The sequence below is a fragment of the Megalobrama amblycephala genome, linkage group LG17 (genome assembly GCF_018812025.1).
Source record: "Megalobrama amblycephala isolate DHTTF-2021 linkage group LG17, ASM1881202v1, whole genome shotgun sequence".
In the NCBI taxonomy this organism is placed as follows: Eukaryota; Metazoa; Chordata; class Actinopteri; order Cypriniformes; family Xenocyprididae; genus Megalobrama; species Megalobrama amblycephala.
The window spans coordinates 17,298,072-17,321,970 of NC_063060.1; the positions used below are offsets into that span (position 1 = coordinate 17,298,072).

Here is a 23,899-nt window from a genome sequence, read left to right on the forward strand (position 1 = left end):
TACTATCAAAATATATTTTATTCTGGACTTTTCATTTGATCGGACTCAAATCACAATAGTCAAATCAACATTGCAGTAAGTGATTTCTGCTGGAGAGTGAGCAAAATAAGAAAAAAAAAAAAAAAAAGATAAAGAGGGAAAAAGTAGATTAAAGATGATCTAAAGTGAAAAAAAAAAAAAAAAAAAAAAAAAAAAAAATCACTGAACAAGTAATTGCATGGTCTAAGATGTTTTGATATGCCCATGTACGTGCTTTTGCTAAGAGCTAAAAGCAACCTTAGATTTACAAAAGTTTTTAAAGTACAAAATTTCAAAGGGTTGTGGACACAGCAAGCTGAGTGCTAGGTGTTGAGGACCAAGAGAAGCAAACGCTTGCACACACACACACACACACACACTGTAAAATATCTCTTTAAAATTAAAACATTATAAAATACCATTCCACTGTCATGGACAATATAATAAATAGCACATTTTCGTACAATCTACTTGATTATATTAGAGCAAGCTTCAAAATACTCATCTCTCAAAAAAAAAAAAAAAAAAAAATACTCATACACAGAACATTTGGATATTCTTAGGAGGGGATACAGATTATAGATGATCTATTGGGAAAGAAAGGCATTTGTTAGCATTTTGGACTATTTTAATATAAAAAAAAAAAAAAAAAAAAAAAAAAAAAAAATACATACGTTTAAACCAGCCGCCTCATCCTCTAATAATGATCTGGTTCATTCAAGTAAATGTTTAATGTCACTCAAGTACTTTCAGTCCAAAAGATAAAAGATGTTTTTAAGTGCTCATTGGATTTCATGGGAGTAGGTCTAAAGTGCTGAGAGGTGACATGAGTGTGCTGGGTAAAAGCTGCTTCTCTGGACTATGACTGTCTAATGGTATTTTATAAAGACACGTGACAGCGTCTAGCAAACTCTAAATCAATGTGCCGTTACCCTGACAAAACCATGTCGCAAGAAGTCCATAATGTTAACGGAGTTTGCGTTAAAATACATCCTTTATAACAGGAGCATCCCCGTGGACACATTTACGTTTTTCTACATCAGTTTCTGCGTTTATACCCATTACCTTCACTGCACAATAATGTCATTTTACAAACGAGCAAAAATTGTTAGCAAAACATCACCACCTCAACCTGACTTTGGACTATCAAATTGGATGAATCAAAAAGCTTGTCCACTTCCCTGCTGACTGACAAACTGGATAAAAACCACACCGACCCATAATTCTGTAACTCACATGAAGCCATAGACTATGGCTGTTACAGTCACAGTCACACACACACACACACACCAAGCACTAAAAGTGTCAAAACCTCTATAGAAAAAGCAGGAAATGACAGCAGTAAAAAGCACTAAAGAAAGAACATCAAATCGGAGGAACAAATCTGTCAAACATTAAGTGATGTTAAATATCATCTAGGAGGAAGGTGAAAGGATAATCATTGGAATCAAAAGAAAAGGAATGAATAACCTGATAGCTAGAATGAATAACAATGCCCGCCATTCATGCACTGCGAGTTCAGTTTTGTCTTACCACAAAGTTGCATAGGTTGTACAAAATAACACAGGGCATTTGTGTTAGAAAATATAGTTGAGTAATTTAATAGGCTTTCTGTACTCATATAACTCTTAAAAAGAATCAAATTATCTCTCAAAGTTTGGCAAAAAAAAAAAAAAAAAAAATTCCTTGAGCATTTTTTGGAGAACAGTTCCAAAGTCGCAAAGCCACTAAACATACAGTGCCAATACTCTGAATTGTCAATTTCATACAGCCACGAGTTGGCATTATTCTGCTCTTTAGCTCATGCAGTTACGCATAAACCATTGTTGGAGCGCTGGACGTGTACAATATGCACACGACAGCGCCGTGGACCTCAGCCCTCTGGGTTTGGAATGATGAACACAGGAACTAATGAGGGGTGTGTGTGTGTGTGTGTGTGCACATGCGGTGTATTTCTCATGTCTTGAGCGTCTCTGTATATAACAGTCCTTGAGCACGCTGATTTTGTGTGTGTCTTAAGAGTCACAGGTCCGTGTTGTGATGGAGCTGAGGGACTGCTGGTCTGGGCTGTGGTCTGGCACCTCACGCGTGGACTACAGCAGTGGATGATGGGCCAGGGACAGTCAGTAAATTTGGCTATGCACACATTCATAGTCGGTCCATGGCTTCCCGGCGGCAGTGTCATTTCCTTAGGTCTAATACACAAACCTGAGTTGGGAAAAAAAAATTTGTTATGACCAATGGGCAGTGACATTAATCCTTACAGTAAATGTTAAACCTCCAAAAAATGAAGACTGCACAATTTGGCCAAAATGTTGTGATTATGTATCATTCTGGCTATAAAATATGGAAGCTTGTTTGTCACTAATTTTTTTTTTTTTTTTTTTTTAAAGAGGTACTTGCGAGTTATTATTAAGTCAAAATTGAGTGTTATAAATTTAGAATTGTGTGATATAAAGTCACAATTCTGACTTTTTTTCCCTGACTTTATAACTCGCAATTATGACTTTCTCAGATAAAAAGAATTGCGAGATTTAAACAATTCTGACTTTTTTTTCCTCGCAATTCTGACTTTATATCACACAATTGACTTTATATCTCGAAATTCTGGAAAAACAAAAAAAGTAGAAACATAGATCTAGATCTCACAATTGCGAGAAAAAAAGTACCTTTTTTATTTTTATTTCATGGCGGAAACAAGCTTCCATAATAAAACAACAACAACAATAATAAAACAATTAATTATTATTATTATTAAATGAAAATATCTAAAAATGAAATATGAAATATTGCGATTGTAAAATTTCTATGTAAATTAAAATTAGTATTTAAAGGGCTCATGATATGAGAAATCAAATTTGCCTTGACCTTTTGACATAAGTAGTGTTTGTACCATTAAGACATCCTTCAAGTTTCATAGCTTCAAATGTTTTCCTCACTATAAACAAAGCATTTATTTAATTAAATTCCAAAAACAGCTCGTTTTTATATTGCGGGATCTGTGATGTAACAAAGGCAAATACATTTGCATATGCCTGCCTCCATATGGTTTATTTGTGTATGGTTTATTTTAATGGTGTCCTGGACTATGTAGGAGGATTATATGTTTATTCTGAACATTTTGTTTTGTAAATGAGCCACAGTGTAATGGAGAGTTCATAAAGAAACTTTTGTTGAAAGAAGAAGCAGCCAAATGTATGGAATTTGACAGCAGCTGCATCACAAATCATAATTTCATAATGCTTTGTGGATAATGTTTTCGAAACACTCATGTGCAATAGCGAGTGGGCATTGATAGTGTTAAAAGGAGCTGCCCCTTAAAAACCGATCATTTCAGACAGAGGGTCAGGATGAAGGTTGAAAATAATAGTTTTTCAGCATTTGCATATTTGTTTATACATTTTATATTATTTATTTTTAGTTTTTTGTAAAAAAAAAAAAAAAAAAAAAAAAAATTATTAAAGGGTTAGTTCACCCAAAAATGAAAATAATGTCATTTATTACTCGCCCTCATACCGTTCCACACCCGTAAGACCTTCGTTCATCTTCGGAACACAAATTAAGATATTTTTGTTGAAATTCAATGGCTCAGTGAGGACTCCATAGCCAGCAATGACATTTCCTCTCTCAAGATCCATTAATGTACTAAAAACATGTTTAAATCGGTTCATGTGAGTACAGTGGTTCAATATTAATATTATAAAGTGACGAGAATATTTTTGGTGCGCCAAAAAAATAAAAAAAAATAACGACTTATATAGTGATGGCCGATTTCAAAACACTGCTTCAGGAAGCTTCGGAGCATTATGATTGTTCTGTGTCGAATTATGATTCAGATCGCGTGTCAAACCGCCAAACTGCTGGAATCGTGACTTTGGCGCTCCGAATCGCGGATTCGACATGCTGATTCATTATGCTCCGAAGCTTCCTGAAGCAGTGTTTTGAAATCGGCCATCACTATATAATTTGTTAATTTGTTGCTTTATAATATTAATATTGAACCACTGTACTCACATGAACTGATTTAAATATGTTTTTAGTGCATTAATGGGTCTTGAGAGAGAAAGTGTCATTGCTCCCTATGCAGGCCTCACGAAGCCATCGGATTTCAACAAAAATATCTGAATTTGTGTTCCGAAGATTAATGAAGGTCTTACGGGTGTGGAACGGCATGAGACTAACCCTTTAACATTATAAGTGAACTATAAGGAACATATAAAAAAAAAAAAAAGTCATGACCCCTTTAACTTAACTTTTTTTTTTTTTGTAACACATTACAACTGTAAAATTACAATACTAAAATGTATTGGCTGCCTCAATTTCTTAATTCTCAAACTTTAAATCATCATCTTATTTTGATGGAAAACTGGAGCGAGTCCTTAAATCTTCTCATTTGTTGGTACGGGGAAGATGGTTGGCACAAATTCACGTTTTAAGCAGATGAGCAGACTCAGAGCAGATGAAGAGATGAGTTCGTGTGGAGCTGCATTTACTGTGAAATTAGCTGCTCATAAAACACTGGAAAAAAAAACTGGTGGATAATGAGCCGTTCATGAGTAAGAAAACACTGAAATACGCATATATCAATTTAATTAAATCACAACCTTTGTGATTTTATAAATCGCACTAAACCATATCATGATTTCTGTTTAACTTCAATTAATTGTGGAGCTCTACTAAACTATAATGGCTTTTAAAACAGATTCAGCACATGCTGCATCTTCATAGTAATATGATTATGAATAGTAAAATTAATAGGTTCATGCAACTCTTTGCACATTTGCTTTGCAAAACAGAAACTCACCGATCCATCTGATGCACTTGCGCCCACTTTGTCCCCAGTGGAGTTCCAGCATACTTCAAAAATGCCGCCCGTCCCTCTGTAGCTGTTGACTAAAGCACCACTCTGTAGGGCAGAATTTGAGGCTCACGTTAGGAACACCAGTCAGGCAATGCAGCATAGTGACGGATCAATATATCAGCCAGGCCAGAACCTCAAAACTGTATTTGCAATGGACAATTAATGTAAGTCTGAAGCTGTAAGTAAATATCAACAAATAGTTTGAACACACTTGATTGACTAGTCTTATGCCTAAACATCTGAAATTATTTTGTAGACAAATTTAAATATGTGCCTACATAGGATGTAAACTGATAACCTGAAGTTGCTATTTGGAAAATTTAAAGAATGCTAAATGTATTAAAAAAAATATTAAATATAGATTTTTATATAAAACTAAAATGTAAACAAAAAAAAATAGATTGTGAAGGAAAACCTGGGCGGATAGCCTTTACACCTTTTGTCCCTAACACTAACTGTTAAATGTTATCTTTAGCAAATTTCTAAATGAATATCCATTTTCATTTTGTATATTATAATGTTTCATGAAAATAAGTCTCAGAGGGAACGAATTGATCAAAAGTAACAGTAAACATTCATAATGTTGAAAAATTTCCTATTTCAAATAAATGCTCTTTTTTGAAATTTCTGTTCAAAGAATGCAGAAAAAAAGTCATGGTTTCCACAAAAAATAAAATATATTCAGCAGTGCAATAATAAATGTTTCTTGAGCATCGAATCCATATATTAGAATGATTTCTGAAGGATCATGTGACACTGAAGACTGGAGTAATGATGCTGAAAATTCAACTTTGCATCACAAGAATAAATTATGTTTTAAATATAGTATTTTTAAATATATAGCATTAAATGTAGTATTTTTAATAATAATATTGTGAAATATTTGGTGTATTTTTGGTCAAATAAATACAGCCTTAATGAGACCTCATTTAAAAATATATATTTAAAAAAAGTCTTCACACACCAGATGGCCAAAGAAATTGTGTCCAAAAAAAAAAATCTATATTTTATTAATCTCATGTGAAAAATAAATGAGTAACAGTTCGATAAACAGCCTATAGTACCTGCGTGTTCCAGATATGGACACACTTGTCGAAGGACCCGCTGGCCAGGTGCCGCCCATCTGGGCTGAATGCCACACTGTAGACGGGCTCCTGGTGTTTGGTCAGCGTGTGGATACAGGCACCACGCTCTGCATCCCACAGACGCACCGTTGAATCAAACGACGCGCTTTAGGCAGAAAAGAAAAATAACTGCTCAACGTGTACAAATACATATAGACATAAAACACATATAAACTTCTGAAAATGGAGACGGATTTTAAATGTAGCCAATTATCTTAAAAAAAAAAAAAAGGACTGATGGTGGCTAGTTTTATGCACCTGGCCAGCATGAGGTTGGCATTGGGGTTGTTGGTTCCAGGGCCAGTAGGGCTCCATTTGATGGTGTAGATCTCCTTATTGTGGGCTTGCAGGTCATGAACACATGTGTCCTGTTTCATGCTCCAAAGCTAATGTTCAATATAAAACACAACATTGATATAATACACACTCCCAATTGACAATGCAAGCACAACAGAAAAGAGCCAAATCAGAGAGATTGATGGCAGGTTGTTGGTAGCTCACTTTTAGCGTCATGTCATCAGAGCAGGAGGCCAAGAGATTCCCTGTTGGATCCCATTTGATTGCATTGACTTCATTCTGAGGATAAGGAGTTCAAATCATCAGTGATGTAATCAGTTAAGCATGCTTAGCTCTATAATGCTGCATCTATAATATTTGATGCATAGCTTATCTGTGTGCTTCAGAAAAAAAAGGGCTTTTAATATAATTCCCACCTCTGTGTCATCAAATTACATTTAACAAAATAATGCATTAGAAAACAGTATTTCTACATTGTAATAATATTTTACAATATTACTGTTTTTACTGTATTTCTGATCAGATAAACTGCCTCAGTGAGCATAAGAGAGATCTTTCAAAAATATTTAAAAAACAAAACAAAAAAACGTTATATCCAATAATCATTTATGTAATATTTCATACTTTAGAAAATCTATTGAAAATGTGCATTAATTATGATACAACAGGTATTTGAGGTACATTTACTTTAATCATCATAGTAATGCATTTTATGATATATTATTTCAACCATAATATAATTGTTCCTCAAACCATTTTAATTTCTAAATTAAATAAATTAAAAATTAAAAACTAAAAAAAAAAAAAAACTAAAAAAAAAAAAATTAAATTAAAAATATATTTAAAAGGAACAGATGTGTATTTTTATCTATGCAGTAGAGCTGCGCAGTAAATCATTAAAAGATTGCGATCTTGATTCAAACACCCACGCCATCTTATTACTAAATGACAATGATTCCCCTATGTCTGTTATGCGTGTTTCACATTACAAGCATCAGTGGAGCATGAAGGCGTGTTTTGTCGCTGCCCATCGCTGATGCTGACTTAGGTTAACCTTTGAAACTACGATTATCAAACTGCAACATTCAAATCAGCAATCGTGCTGCCGCTGATCCAGAGAGAGCAGCTGCCATAAATGTACAGCATGAGGCAGCCTCACTAACAGTCTTTTCAACCACACATCATGAATATTTATGCGTTACAAAATTTAAGTAACGGGGGATAAACGTGTATTGGGACAAAAGTTTGTAGTTTGGGTAAAAACATGTCAAAATAGAGACACTTGTGTGTATTTTGCAGTTTCTCTCTTTAGCCAAAAGGTGGTGACAAATAACTGTTTAAAAAAAATAATTGAATCATACATTCAAGTGATTAATTCACCGATTCCTCCAATAACGAAACAAGTCTTTATGAATGAGACACTGACTCCTCCATAAAAAAAAAAATAAAATAAAAAAAAAAAGTAAAAAAAAGAAGGGGGGGGGGGGTTAAGTTGTGGCCTAATGCTTAGAGAGTCAGACTTGGTCATGGGTTCATGTCTCATGGTGTGTTCAAGTCATTTTGCTAAGATTGTATTTACAAGCTGAAGGACACGAACGCCACCACAGTGTCGTAAATACGAATGGGAAGTTCAGCCCTGATCTGTACGAGTTGGGAGCATGTCAGTGAGAATCATGGCAGAAAACCACAATACTAGGTATATACTGGGTAGGTATTTAGCAATCACATTGTCAGGCTTTTTTACTTACAATGGAGTAAGCTAATTGCCTGCACAAAATATGGTAACAAAATAATGTATTTTGTATGTATGTTTTGTATGTAATGATAAAAGTTTAACAGTGGCTTCATAAATTAATTAAACATAAAATATTCTTTGTTTTTCATTTACTAGAAGTAGAAGTGCTATATTTTTGTGTAATTAATTAAGAGAAGGTACACCGCCATCTTACTCTGATGAAAGTGACTTGAATGCACCAGCTGTCATAAACACAACTTCCCATCTTGTAAATACGAACTTGACAGGTGGACTCGAACGCACCATCAGTACAGGCAGGAAATGTAGGTGGGGGAATGAACAGCACTCTCTTCCACTCTCATTACCCACAACTGAGGTGCCCTTAAGCAGTGCACTTAACCCCCAATCGCTCCCGGGCACCACAGCAAAAACGGGTGCCCACTGCTCTGGGTGTGTTCAATACTCACTGCTGTGTGTGTGTGCACTTGGATGGGTGAAATGTAGAGCACAAATTTCAAGTATGAGACGCCATACTTTGCTACATGTCATGTTCAATATTTCACTTTCACCATTATTTTTTAATTATTTCATTCAAAGTAATATATTTTTTAAATAGCCGTAAGCAATGAACATTTTGTCAGAACCTCTAGTAAATTAAATATCATTTTGTTTAGTTGTCTAATGTTTTTCTTAAGAATTGTGGGAGAATCATGAACTCCATTTCGGAAAAAAATAAAATAAAATAAAAATCGTGAGTCTCAATTTATCCAGAATTGTGCAGCCTGCTCTAAGTTTTTTCCACCATAATTTTATTTATTCACAATGTATAAATAGGTATATATATACCCTTTTTAGAGTTTTTTTTTTTTTTCTCTCTGAGTGACATACACAAAAGTAAAGACTTATAATTCCAAAACTGTAGCAACTGTAACTGTAGCGGAGAGTCAAAAGGTAGGTATCATTTGATAAAACACTTTTTACATTTTTAGAAAATATAAATCACTTACATTTGGACATTTTCATGCTGAGAAACTGCTGATAAAAGACAAATATATATAATTTTTTTTATAATTTTTTTTATTTTTTATTTGACATGGAAAAAGGAAGGCAATAAGATCGGAGAAAAATTCTTTTTTGGTGATGCTCTCCTACATCTGGTTCAAATTTTGTGGTGATAGCATAAAGTATAGTTGAATAAAGTGTTATTCATTTTTTTCGCAGCTAAATGGCACCCACAGGCAGTAAACTCTGGTTTAGACGCACTTCTCAGCACTCGTTAGGAGTTTTTCAAACTGGTTAGATGCATTAAAAAGCTGAGTTTCTAAGCTTTAAGATGATTCCCATTTTGGTTCCGGGACCATTGGATACACACTGCATCCCGGAGAGATGAGAGACATGTTTTTAGCCAAGTATGTTACATCATTCCATGAGTAATATCTATATAATTTTCTATGATCTGTGCATTTTTCATGAAGTTATGAGTATGTGAAATCTACATATTTGTACTCAGTTAGCGGCTGTGCTGTTTTTGTTGTAAACACATATTGCTCAGGCTCATTAGAGGGTGAAAACAATGCAACAGAAGCATGTTGGAGGCTTGATCTGAACTTGTAAAGTCTCTGGATTTGTATGCAAAACGAATTTTTGTGCTACCTCTATGGGTTCAGTTTTTATTGGCTCTTTAACAGACACACACAAATGGGAGCGCAGGTGCTCCATGCGGTTTTAAAGGGTTACGAAAAAAAGGAAAATCAATATAAATGTTTAAAATATGATGCAATAACATGCATTTTTGCTAAAGATTCAATAGTTTGATGTCAAAACATTTAGTTTTTCTGACTTATTTCATATGTCAGGCTTTATAGGGTTAAAATGTCACTTTTGCAAAAAGTAAATTGCATGTCAATGCAAAAAGTAAAATAAGTAGATATTGATAAACACACTCTATTGGTAATAGTAGAATATCTGATGCAAGTGGCTTACTGTGTGGCCCTGGAATGTTTTGACTGGTCTGTCCTGGCCCAATTTACACACATGAATGCACATGTCCGTGCTGCAGGAGGCAAACGTGTTGTTGCTCTGCCAGTCCACGTCCAGAGCCGGAGCTGCGGGTGACAAATGAAAACCACATCATTCTTAATGATTCTTTTGAAATGAGCTTACGTACAACTAACACATTTGGATAACATGAAGGCTCTTCACACTTGAAATAGTTAACCCAGGGTCATTCTAAACCCCTTGTTCATTATTTTGCTTCACGTTTCAGATTTCTCCCAATTTACCCAGGGTTAACAATTAATCCTGGGTATTCATAAGATGAAGTTTCACAATGTACAGTCCTAAACCGAGGGTCAACGTTCTTATCTGCATATTTGCGGTGTCAGTGTTATTGGTTGAATAAACACAGCACGCGACCTGTTTACATAAGCTCTAGCATTGAGCATCCTCGTATTGCGGACTGTACTATTGGGTTTATACTGAATGGACATTTCAGACTATAAAAGGTAAGAATGAAACGCTCTCTTCTTCACTCAAATTGTTGAGTTTTCTGGCAGCATTTGACATTTCTCCTCTCAAAAGCTGAGTTTACTGTTTACAAATAATATGGAAATCCTGTCATGTATACTTTTATTAATCTGAATTAATGAGTGTATTTAAAGTTCTCAACTGGATTAGCAAGAACGTCAAGGTCCGTCGTGTAATAATGAATGTCCTGCTTGTGATCATTTTTGTTACTCACCAGAATGGAATGGAAATTGCTGTTTGGCCTCTCCTGTGTGTGCGTCCCAAATAATGGTGGTCTGAAAGGTGCACATTCCCATTAGCATCTTAACTTCTTCCATCACATGACAGAATATGATAAGATTATACTGTACCTTATCAACACCAGCGCTGAGAATAAAATTTCCTTTCTTGTTCCACTTAAGAGCAAATATGGGACCTTTGTGCTGCCCCAGTGTACTGGCAAGATTACCTACCAGTTATGGGACACTGATTAGACAAACAGGATTTTGTAGTTTTAATTGACCTTAGCGATAGAGTTAATGAAGCTCACCATCTTTAGTCCATATCCTGGCAAAGCCATCATAGGATCCTGTGGCTAGAAGTGTTCCTTCACTCTGTTCAACATGAGAGAGAGAAATATTCATTTGAATAATTTGTTATGTCTATTATGTGAGAAATACATGTATGGAGAGAGAGGCCCATGCAAGCAGGGTTACTATGATTCATAAGCTCTAGTCCCAGCACTCACATTCCAGTCCAGTGAGGTGACGTCTTTGTTACTGGGTACATCCTGCCCCCCCTCCCGAATGCAGTGGCGCAGCACCAGCTGAGTGGATCCTCCCGCGCTGCTCTCACTCAGGTTCCAGATCCGTGCAGTCGAGTCTCCAGAGCTGATGGCAACAAGCAAACACAGAGAGAATCAACCCATTTGAAAAGTATTATGTCGAGACGTTCAAAATTCACAGGTTTAGAAAGTAAACAATGGCTTTAGCTTGATACGGACCCAGAGGCCAGCAGATCGCTGACAGGGTTCCAAGCACAGATGAAGACCTCAGACTCGTGGCCCCGCAGCACCATGGCTTTACTGGCTGGGATCTCCACTGCCCTGTCCACCTCCATCATGTCTGAGTGGTGGTCTGTCAAAGGAAAAGGCAGAAATATTTTCAGCGCATAGTCAGTAGAATGTCTGTTGGGGGATCATCACAATAAAGTGATAGCAGATATTAAGCAGACAGTCCACTAATACTCTGAGTATTACTACTATAGCTGGCAAAACGTCTAAATTGGACCATCGAAATAAAGTGTTACCCGATGAATTTTTTGTGATTTCAGTCACAGATCGAGCGGTTTTATGGTCTTAATAGTATTTATTAATAGTATTCCGTTTTGACATAATATGTAGGGCGTGAGTTTACTAGACAGCGTGTGAGATCCGTTCTCCTCTCCATTAGCTGTGTTCTCTCCGTTCTTGGCAGCAGTGGCTGTTGTGGCACTGGAGGCGGCAGCAGCTTGCTGTTGAGCCAGCTTATCCTTATACACCTGCTGCCTCGTTTGCACCACGTCTGGCATCACTGCATCAATCAACGACAGCGACTCGATCGGTCGTCCATCAAACAGCGTACCATCCTGAGAGCAAAATAATGTCAGATCGAGCATTTTTTCGTATGTATAATGGGGAAGCTGAGAAATATCCATATCTGGTACTGGTACCAGCGCTGACCTCATTGATGCTGACTTCAGCCTCCACATACTGCAGGCCTTTCTGAATGATGGAGATGAGGGCAGCAGGGGGCACCAGAGCTCCGTTGATGTTGGACTGGCTGATGTGGCTCTCTATGCCAAAGGTGAACGCTGAGTGGGAGAAGCCTGCAAGGGAAAGGAAGACCGTTCTTGTTACCATTTAGAAACAAGTATCTTTGAATAGTAAGGTACCAAGTCAATGAAGAAATTGTAAAAATGTTACATAATTGATACGTCTTTCTGCAATACCTACCCAATTTGGTCGACTAACAAACGTCTGATTTCAAACGAGTGTTATTACATTTACATTTATTCTTTTAGCAGATATGAAGTATATGAAGATATTTTTAATGAAATCTGAGAGATTTCTGTCCCTCAATTGACAGTCTATGTAACTACCACTTTGACGGTTCAAAAAGTTCATAAAGAGATTGTATTCCATATGAATTGAGCGGTTAGGTCCAAATTTTCTGAAGAGACTCGATCGCTTTATATGCTGAACAAATTGAATTTAGGCTTTTATAACGTTCATCAATGCACACATTAATTAAGGCAAATTGAAGCTCAACTGTATTTGCTCAAACATGCCAAATAAAACAAGAACAAACCTCAATGATTCTCGCACGTCAAGCAAGTTTGAGCTTCTGTTTACCAAAACTGATCTCTTTATGAACTTTTTGAAGCGTCAAAGTGACAGCTGTGTAGACTATCAATGGAGGGACAAATCTCTCAGATTTCATTAAAAATATCTTTATTTGTGTTCCAAGATGAACGAAAGTCTTACGGGTTTGGAACGACATGAGGGCGAGTAATTAATGACAGCATTTTTATTTTTGGGTGAAATAAAATTTCAGCCATCATTCAGGATAGCACAAGAATATGCAGGGATTAAAGGGTTAGTTCACCCAAAAATGAAAATTATGTCATATATTACTCTCCCTGATGTCATTTCACACCTTCGTTCATCTTCAGAACACAAATTAAGATATTTTGATGAAATCCGATGGCTCAGTGAGGCCTTTCAAGTCAACACTTTCAGATGCCCAGAAAGGTACTAAAAACATATTTAGTACAGTTCATGTGAGTACAGTGGTTCAACCTTAATATTATAAAGCAACGAAAATACTTTTTGTGCACCAAAAAAACTAAATAAGGACTTTTCAACAATATCTAGTGATGGACGATTTCAAAACACTGCTTCATGAAGCTTCGAAGCTTTATGAATCTTTTGTGTTTAATCAGTGGTTTGGTGTGCCAAAGTCACGTGATTTCAGTAAACGAGGCTTCGTTATGTCATAAGTGTTTCGAAACTTCAATAGTTCAAGTGAATTTGGCAGTTTGATTCACGCTCCGAACCACTGATTCGAAACAAAAGATTTGTAAAGCTTCGAAGCAGTGTTTTGAAATCAGCCATCATAACATTAAGAATGAACGACTGTAGTCCGTTTTAAATAAGTCTTTAGTAGCTTTCTGGGCATTGAAAGTGTTAATTATCTTGCTGGCAATAGAGGCCTCACTGAGCCATCGGATTTAATCAAAAATATCTTAATTTGTGTTCTGAAGATAAATGAAGGTCTTAACGGGTGTGTAACGACATGAGGGTGAGTAATAAATGACATTTTTTATTTTTGGGTGAACTAACCCTTTAAGGAATAGTGAGAGCATAGATGAAGGAATGGTGAAATAAGACTTTTTTTTTTCTCAGCAGGCAGCAGTTAAGTGCTCACAGTTTTACTTATCAATAAGTAAAAACATAAAAAAAAAAAAAAAAACCTTTAATTCAGCTAGTTCCCAAGGCAAAAAGTTTAACTTGAAGTACTAAATTAACTAAAACTAATAAAATCTACATACACATTAAAACAAAAACTAATAAAAATGACAAAAACAACAAAATTACTAAAACCTTTACTACAATTAGTACTCAAAATATTAAAAACTATAATAGTTTATAAATTATGTTAAAATAAGAGTTTCAAATGCTTAAATGCACATTTGTGTATGTTAAATAATTAATAGATTTTATAAATGCCATTGGTATTGGTTTACTTACCAATATGACAAGAGCAGCACATAAAACTACATTACATTTTTACACTTCCTTAAACAAGCATGGATGATGTTTTCCTAAAACACACTGTCAAGATGTTGCTATGGAGTTGCTATTGTCCTGAATGTTTTTAGCATGTTGCAATGGCTGGTTGTTAGGTGGATGAACCACTGATCTGTCCTGTGCCATGTTTATTTCCAAAGAACTAAAAAATATCCCTGCATACAATCTGAAACAGGATTTTACACAGAGCTGTTCATTGAATTAAAGAGGGTCATCTGCAGACAATGAACATACACACCTGACTCTTGCAGGTATCTGTACACCAGGAAATTGACCTCATCGCTGCTTATGCTCATTTTGGATCCTGGGTGAACCAAGAGGTCAGGGCGAGAGTGGAGCCTGGAATAACAAAGACATGTTTGTGTTGCTGTACTTCACAAACAGCATATAGAGCATCAGAACATCACTGGACAGTATACACTACTGTTCAAGTTTTTTTTTTTTTTTTTTTAAAGAAAGAAATTACACTTTTATTCAGAAGGAATTATTAAATTTAACAAAAATGATAAAGACTTTTACATTGTTACAAAAAATATATATTTCCAATAAATGCTGTTCTTTTGAACTTTATCATAGAATCCTGAAAAAAAGTTATCATGGTTTACACAAAAATATTAAGCAGCACAAGTGTTTTCAACATTGATAATAATAAGAAATGTTTCTTGAGCAGCAAATCAGCATATTAGAATGATTTCTGAAGGATCATGTGACACTGAAGACTGGAGTAATGATGCTGAAAATTCAGCTTTGCCATCACAGGAATAAATCACATTTTAAAAATGATTTAAATAGATTTTTAAACTGTGATAATATTTCATAATATAACTGTTTTTGCTTTATGGTCAAATAAATGCAGCCTAGATGAGCAATGTCTTTCAAAAGCATTTTTAAAAAAAATCTTGACGAACCCAAACTTTTGAATGTTATTGTAACACAGAACTTAAATAATAGTAGCTCATAAAATTAAATACTAAAAACAATTTTAAAATCCTATTCTCTTTATACTGTCATTCATTAACAAAAACAAGTTCAGCACATTACTTAAAGGGTTAGTTCACCCCAAAATGAAAATTCTGTCATTAATTACTCACCCTCACCCTCGATTCTCTTCAGAAAATATGGACTAAACTGCTCGATTCATATGGATTAGTTTTCTGATCTCTTTATGAAGTTTTTGAAGTGTCAAAGTGGTAGTTACAAAGGCAGTCAACGGAAGGAAATCTGTCATCAAAAAGATCTTCATTTGTGTTCCAAAGATAAATGAAAGTCTTATGGGTGTGGAACAACATGAGGGTGAGTAATAAATGACAGCATTTTCATTTTGGGGTGGTGTAAGTTTGAATGCATTTTCACATTTTTGATTTTCTTGATTATCTAAAATTTTGTGATTTTAATTTGGCCTGCTGCTTTTTAACAATTTTTGATAAGGCGAAAAGCTATATATTAGTGATCGACCGATGTATCTGTTTACCGATATTTAAGCATTTTTTCCATAATCGGGTATCGGTTTTGTAATATCGGATTCGCCGATTTACGGCGCCATCTTGTGGCCGTTTTGAGATTTCCGCCATTGCAGCCCGGGCGTAGGAGATCAGTCAACAACAACTCAGTGCACAGGTAAAGTATATGTTCTACTTGGTTTGCTTTAATTAATCAACTTTATTTAACATAACAGACATGCACAAATGAGATCTGAGACATAAATTCCTGATATAGTTCATTTATGCAGCTTGTTTCTAAACAATTGAGACGAACTCATTGAGTCACGTAGTGTAATTCGTCATGTCCTGCCCCAATAAAGACGTAATTTTACATGAATTAAATAAAACAGACATGAATGAGTGCATGTTGAAAATAAAAGCGCTGAATTTAATTCTCTATCTGTTGTATTTGCTCACCATTAGTCTAGAAGAAAAAGTTCGTTCATATTGCAACTGACGGATGATCAGGAGGCTTAAGCACGGCCACTGAATGAAACTTTTGACAAGATTATCTTGTTTAAACACCCTAGATTATATTATCATTTACTACATAACAATTATTTCGCTAATACACATATAGATAAAGCCTACCGCTTTGTGGAAATTAATTATTTATTATCTCCATGCGCGATCGCGGTTGATTAAGTTATAGTCAAACAGCACTTTGTCAGTTGGCATTTCATGATTTAACGTTAGATTAAATTTAGATCATAAAATGCCAACTGACAAGTAAGAAGGGAGTGATTGTTATAAATAAAATGGTTTGTTCAGCTCATTTGTCTTGTAATAATTGTCAAAAACAGAAGTATAACAGTAAATAAATATCGGTTCTGCATATCGGTTATCAGGTACATAAACATGCAAATAATCGGTATCGGTTATAAAAAAAATCAATATCGGTCGATCACTAATATATATATATATATATATATAGCCAAACTAGGTCAGATATAGCAGATTCTACCTGACCTAAAAAGCCTCGGCATCAATCTAAAAAGCTCTATGACCAGGGGCTTATTAAAACCCAGATAAATCACCATATCAACTTACAATGTAAGGCTTATCGCTTAATAAATGGTTACTAATAATAATTACTGGCTGGCCTTTTTCATCAGTTCTTTCAGCCACCTAGCCAGTAAGCGTAAAAAGTTATTTTCGAACCCTGCTGCTCTTGGTATCCTTGAACAATGTTTTTAAGCAAAGATAACTGAACCTAAACTTCTCGACTGAACATTCTCACAAAAGCCCCTTTGAGCCCCGGAGAAATTTTCCATCCATTTGCTCACCACTGGAAAAAACTGTTAGAAGCTACACTTGCAAGGACTGATGTTGTGGTGGGAAGAACTGCATGCGTTTAACAAGAGGAAATGCTTCAGATGTACTCTTACAACTGCTTATTTGGTCTTTAAGCCGCCTCCACAATCTAATAAGCCTTCACGTATTACAGCAACCCATCATATGACAAGAATCCCTGTTGTTTACGATGTGTCAACAGCCCTGAATGTGCAACGGTTGCCTATTTACAATCAAATAAAATGGGCTTATACAACTTAAAGAAAAGACCCTTTAGCAGTATAAGATAAGAATGGCTAAATGTCTTTACATTAAATTCTCTTATCCTACACTCATACTAATCACACACCACTCTAGTACATTTGATTTGATCCGCATTTCTAAAAATCATTAATGAGCATGTTTACATGCACACCAGTAAGCTGATAACTCACAAATATCAGCTTATTGAAATAACCAGTTGTCCCCGTTTACATGCAAACCAGTAAACTGACAACGCAAGTAAACCACGTTTACATGACTTTATTAATAAATCGGTATAATAAATAAATAAATAATTAATTTCCCTGCAATGACATCAAAAAATTATCATTCGCCCATCTGACTCCTAGTATTCCATATGTTATGTCAGTTGTGATGTTAAATAAAGCTTGCAACATGTCAGCGGGAAACTTACGGCTCATATTATTGTCTCATGCAGTTACAGATGCAGAGTTTTGACTGAACCACTTCTACTTCTGCTGCAAGAGAGATGAGAACACATTTTTACAAATTTCTGGGTCTTGAAAGAGTCTGCGTTTGCAATATATTTCCTTCTTCCTTTCCTGCAAAATGCTCGCTCTGTCTGGATGCGTTTAAATCTGCACTAAAACTTCTGTCACGTATCACATATGCGCACTTCAATAAGCCAACAGAAAGCAAGTTAATGCGTTTACATGCCGCGTGAAATCGGTGTAAGAGGCAAAAAACTACCTGTTCCGACCGGTTTATGCTTAAGCCGTTTATGACCTTACTCCGATAAAAGAAAACGGGTTACCACATTTACATGACCACGTTCGTTGTCGGCTTAAGCATAATCGGCTTAAGAATGTGTATGTAAACGCACTCAATGTCAACAGCAACAACAGATAGATCCGGTTCACACAGAAGGCAGGGCTCGACAAATGGTCCAGGACAAGTGGATTTTCTAAAGGGGAAAATGAAAGAATTTTACTTGCCCAACCGGACAAGTGGCCTGATTAAACAGCAAAAAATTAACTAAGGAATCACCAAAAATGCGAGAATGACATTTTTTTAGTGTAAGTGGCGATCGATAGTGGATAATAAATAATGTATAATTTACTGACATAAAGTTGAGCTGTTGAGGCTCGCGCATCCTCTCGATAAGAAATCAAAACAAATGAGCACAGCACACAAAAAGAAACTCAGTTAACATACTGTGGTAAAAATTCAAAATGTGGAGTTTTAATATTTATATAATATATAATAACAAATGATACAGTTAAGCAACATCCTACGACCAAGAGTGCTGTTTTCCTGAATACCATCACAATTGAAAATGTGACTGATTTCATACAACAGTTCAATAAACAAGCAGTTAATATTAAGTCACTTACAGTATAGATGGAATATTGACCATTTTTGTTCTATTTCAGCAGCAAAAGTAGTTCCAAACAAAGATCAGAGCAGAACCACAGCAATCAGCCGTGTTTCATTACTGAATGATTCAGTGTTTTGAACTAACTGGTTGAGTCAAAGATTCAATGACCCATTCATAAACAACTACCGCATTTTTGAGTGAATCAGCCATTTAAACGAATCATTTAAATGAATGTCTCAATAACTTGCCGCAACCTACTGGCTTTTTGTGTTTAAATGTATAATTTTTTCCCCAACATTTCTTATTTGTATTGTCAAAAAAATATTTTAAACAATCTCATAACATTATTTAATGCAGCTCTACTTTTTCCAGTGTAAATGATTGAGGATGCTTTCACACTTGGTTCGATTGCCTGGACCGAACCCGAATTCGATTGCTCCCCCCTCCCCCTGCCCCCACTGGACTGTGTTCACATTATATTATTTGGTTCCAACCCACGGTTCATTTGCGTCATCAAACAAGCAGCTGTTTACTACGTTGCTTAGTAACGATGGCGCAGGAGAAGGCGGCAAAATGCATAACGTTGCTCTCCACACTTTTATATTTTTGTTTTTGAACCGCTGGTTTTGTTCATAACGGCTCTTGCGTCTATCTGCCGCGAATGTAGAATGCTGAAGGCGAGCAGAATTGAGAAAAGCTACGCTACAGCTCTCTGTTTGCAGCACGTCAGTCACGCTCGTCGGGAAAGTGAGTGAAACACACACACAAACACAAATTTTTATCAAATAATACGGCATTAATAGTGCTTCACTTCCGCAATTTGGTACGTTTGCATTCATATTAGAAGCGAACCGTACCAGAGTTGACTTAAACCGCACCCCAGAACACCCTTTTTAAGCGGACTCGGGTACGGTTCGCGGGTGCGCACCCGAGTTCAGAAGACAGTGTTCACATCATCCGAACGTACCGAACTCTGACGTCAATTGAACCCGGTGCGCACCAAAAGTGCTAATGTAAAAGCACCCTTAATTTCATTTGTAACAGCCCTACAGTGTTTTATTATTATTAACTGAATTTATTGATTAAATATAAGAATTTAAAATGAAAGATGAAGTATATATTAAATAAGATAAGGGGAAAAAAAACTCAGCGCTCAAGTTAAAATAAAAGTTAAACTTTAAAAAAAAAAATGCTTCTCTAGACCTTGCTTTTTTCCCCACTTTACTCACCTGCATCTCATGTTTTTAACCGCAAAAATTTATTCTGTGTGAAGGGCCTTTGCAAGCTACTTTTTAATGCAATGATATTTCAGACTTCATACTGCTTTAAATTTTGAAAAGTAAATTTAAGACATTTTCATGATTTTTAAGGATGTGACACTCACTTACCATGATACCAAGTGTTGATTAGATGCTCATACTTTTGCCATCCATGGAAGCACAGTCAAATCAGCCTGTCGATAAAAACACTGTATTAGTTATCATAAGATTTACAGTCAGCCTTTTTATTTTTTTCCCCTCTATAATTAAGCCAATAGTTTGAGATGGTCCTCACTGCAGAACACGAGATCCAGGGGGTGAGGTTGGATCCAGATCCAACTCCTGCCACTTTACATATGAGAAGTGTCTCGCTCACCCGGCCCACATCCAAGTGTGATGTCAGAAGCCAGGCCAATGCTGCCCTGCAGCCGATTCTTAAGATTTTATTGGTCATGCCAATCACAGTACTGATTGCCTACACCAAACACAGACCTACCCATCTCCACACCCTGGATCTGCATCCAACCTTGCCCCCTGGATAATATGTACTGCAGTAAGGAGCTACTGAATAGTTTAACAGAATACAAGTGTAAATGTTTGTTGACATCAAGAAAAAGTATATTAATTCAACTAGCAATTATGTAATTTATAGTCAGAATCATCAGACTGTTAGCTTTAAACAAATGGCAAATCATCTACACACATTATCACGCTTTAGAGAAAAACCTCCAGCTATTTCAGGCACATATTGGATTTCCACATTTTTAAAGTCCCCTTAAAGAATGAGTTCACTTTCAAATAAAAATTACCCCAAGCATTACTCACCCTCAAGCCATCCTAAGTGTATATGACTTTATTTTTTGATGAACACAATTGGAAAAATATTAATAAATATCCTGACGCATCCAAGCTTTATAATGGCAGTAAGCGTTACCAAATGAGTATGAGCTGAAGAAAGTGTCTCCATCCAAATCCATCCACCATAAACATATTCCACACAGCTCCGGGGGTTAATAAAGGCATTCTGAAGTGAAGCAATGTGTTTGTGTAAAAAAAAAAAAAAAAAAAATCCATATTTAACAAGTTATGAAGTAAAATATCTAGCTTCTGCCAGACCGCCTTCTGTATTCTATTTAAAAAGAAAGTAAAACTCTTGCAGTTCAAAAAGCTTATGCTACGTCCTACGCCTTCCCTATTCAACTTACGGAAAAAGTGTAACTGAAGCGAACGCCAGTTTACACATTTTCTTTGTAACTTGAAAACGGAAGGCAGTCTGGTGAAAGCTAGATATTTTACTTCATAATTTGGTAAATATGGATTTTTTTTTCCATAAAAAAATCAAGTTCATGCTCGTTTAGTAACACTTACTGCCATTATAAAGCTCGGATTCAAAAAATTCGGCTTTCAGGCTTCAACATTTTGCTTTCAGGTTTCTTTCATTACCGGCAGAAATTTTTGCTCTGATTTTCAGCATGGACAAGTCGACGATAGTTGCCAACAGTCAGAGCCAGTCTGCAGATTTTTGCACTCAGAGTAGACAAATTTCATATAATATCAACTAGTGTATAATGGGCAAAGGCTCCCATTTTTTTTTGCTTCATGAATTGGACCTGCAAATAAGATCATCCTTGTGTGAGGCTTGCTTGTGTGTGTGTGTATATATATATATATATATATATATATATATATATATATATATATATATATATATATATATATATATATATATTATATTTATTTATTTTCTGGTTTAAATATAGAGCAATTTAATCTGCAAAAAATATCTATTCTGAATGTCTTATTTAAAAAAAAAAAAGTTTTTTTTTTTCTATCCATAGTGCTGTACTGTTAAATGTGTATTTATTTATTTATTTATTTTTAACTTTTTTTGTAATCACATTTCTATTTATTTTAATCTTATTTATAGCATTACACCGTACATTTATTACACTTAACTTTTCCTTGCGGCCCCATGAGGGTCCCGGACTCAAAGTCGGCAAGTGTATGATGCCTAATGTTTTAAAATCTGTTCTGATTTAAAGCAGTCATACAGTGTATTAAGAAAGACCTAGACAAGTTCATATGATAAAAAGCAGCTCTTAACGTGGACACAAAAACCCCTTTTAACCATCAGCTATCATGAAACCATGCAATCAAACTATAAGTTCTTGTACAGCATATAATATATTAGATAAATATAATACATCACCTCTTTGACAGAGTGAAATCTGCTGTAGTCAAATGCATTTTCATGGTTAAACTAGTTATATGTGCATAATTTTGTAATTGACTTCGGTTCATTCTCTTCTACAGGTCCATTCAATTTGTCTCTGTTCACGTCTTCACCAGTAAATACACCCGTGCTATTCCAGAGTAGTTATAACACGTCATTTAATTAGAGTAATTAACAAAACACATCAATGAAATTAATTAATTAAGTGCATAATGTAATACTAATAACCATATTTTAATCGCAAAAAATATCGTCGTAACAACTGTCACGCGAACACTCTGCCGGAAGCGCCATTACATGTCATTCGATTTTTAGCTTACGGCTAAAGCGTATCGTGGATAAACGTCATCGGAAACAACAAACTCCCCAAACAAGTGCAAAAAATGAGCGATTCTAGTTCCAGCACGTGGTTGCTTCCATAGCAACGCAGCTAACTAGTCGGTTAAATACAAGCTAGTTGTTGTCAACGTCCATCTCGCGTGCACGGCGCGAGGAACCTGAGCTCCCATCCCCCACCACGCGGTCACACGCGCTGCAGTTTCACTCTGCAAAATGAACACTTTTAAAGAATTATAATCGCACTCCAGCTATCTAAAACGCAAACGGAGACTATAACCGTCAGTTTGTGCATAACTAGAATCTGGGATGTGTTAAGGAGCGAATAAGAGGCTTGTTCTTACTCCTGTCGATGCGTCCACTCTCACCAACCGCTAGCTTCTGGAGCTAAAGTACTGAACAAATGTGCCAGGGCGCCGACGCAAATCCGGCAGAAGGTTATTCCTCGACCTTTTCACTCCACAATGTTACTCCTGTCCTCGAATAATATTTATTTTCCTGTTGTCTGTACGAAATATAAAGGAATAAAAGAAACATTTAGCAGCTTATGGCCAGCCAAGCGCTTCAGAGGAAGCCGACGGCCTCAGACTAGCAGTAGGGCGGAGACTTTCCAGGCGAAAATGAGGTATCAGTCTCGTTGGGCTTCCTTCCAATTAAAAACTGAAGGAAAAAAAAAACACCTCAATTCTATCTAAATTATGTAACTTTGTTAAACTAGTTTAAACGTGAGATTATGATTATGAAAGCGAAGTGTTTTTTCTAACATTAGCTTAAATGGGTATTAAATTATAATTGGAGACATGTGAGATTAGAATTACGCATTGTATTTCAAAAGCAACTATTTCCAAAAATGTATAACAAAACTGTGTTAAGGTTCATAAAATCGGACTAATGATAAACAACAGTTGAACGCCCAACCCCCATCGCTGATACAGAAGTGTATTTTGCCTGGCTGGGCACTGCCTGCGATTCCGCCACACCCACAATCTCCTCTGCTCAGTCATTCAATAACAGACTGACATCATTGGTCTGCGTATTACGCTGCTATTTCCAATCTACCTTAAGTATTGTAAAAGCATCGCAGTAGTCTTGTGACTTACAGTCACCCCATTGAGCATTTGACCTGTTTCCCATCAATTTGCAGCAGAATTCTTTTTTCAGCTGCACACCCTCAGAAACCAGCTACTGCCTTGTAGCCTACTCATTGTACATTTTCTTCATAATGTAATGTACATAAATGTCCATTTTATATTAACCTTATATTTTATATTTATTAAATACTTAGCACCTTAATTTAGTACAAATGA

The 23,899-nt window shown here is 35.8% G+C and overlaps 1 protein-coding gene across 2 annotated transcripts; it reads right to left on the reverse strand.

The window, feature by feature from the left end:
* Positions 1-23,509, reverse strand: tbl1xr1b (TBL1X/Y related 1b). 2 transcript variants are annotated; one of them, XM_048163065.1, is made up of 16 exons: positions 22,937-23,509; positions 20,153-20,217; positions 14,629-14,729; positions 12,261-12,406; positions 11,956-12,166; positions 11,544-11,676; positions 11,289-11,430; positions 11,091-11,154; positions 10,912-11,009; positions 10,776-10,836; positions 10,019-10,140; positions 6,505-6,579; positions 6,262-6,389; positions 5,944-6,109; positions 4,823-4,924; positions 1-2,226 (listed from the first exon to the last, which is right to left on the reverse strand). In XM_048163065.1, the coding sequence occupies exons 3-16, from the start codon at positions 14,684-14,686 to the stop codon at positions 2,200-2,202; spliced, it is 1,533 nt and encodes a 510-aa protein (XP_048019022.1). In that variant the 5' UTR covers positions 14,687-14,729; positions 20,153-20,217; positions 22,937-23,509; the 3' UTR covers positions 1-2,199. The 2 variants fall into 2 exon arrangements, with proteins under 2 accessions (XP_048019022.1, XP_048019023.1); XM_048163066.1 differs by lacking the exon at positions 22,937-23,509 and adding an exon at positions 22,233-22,915.
* Between the last annotated feature and the right edge of the window lie 390 nt (positions 23,510-23,899).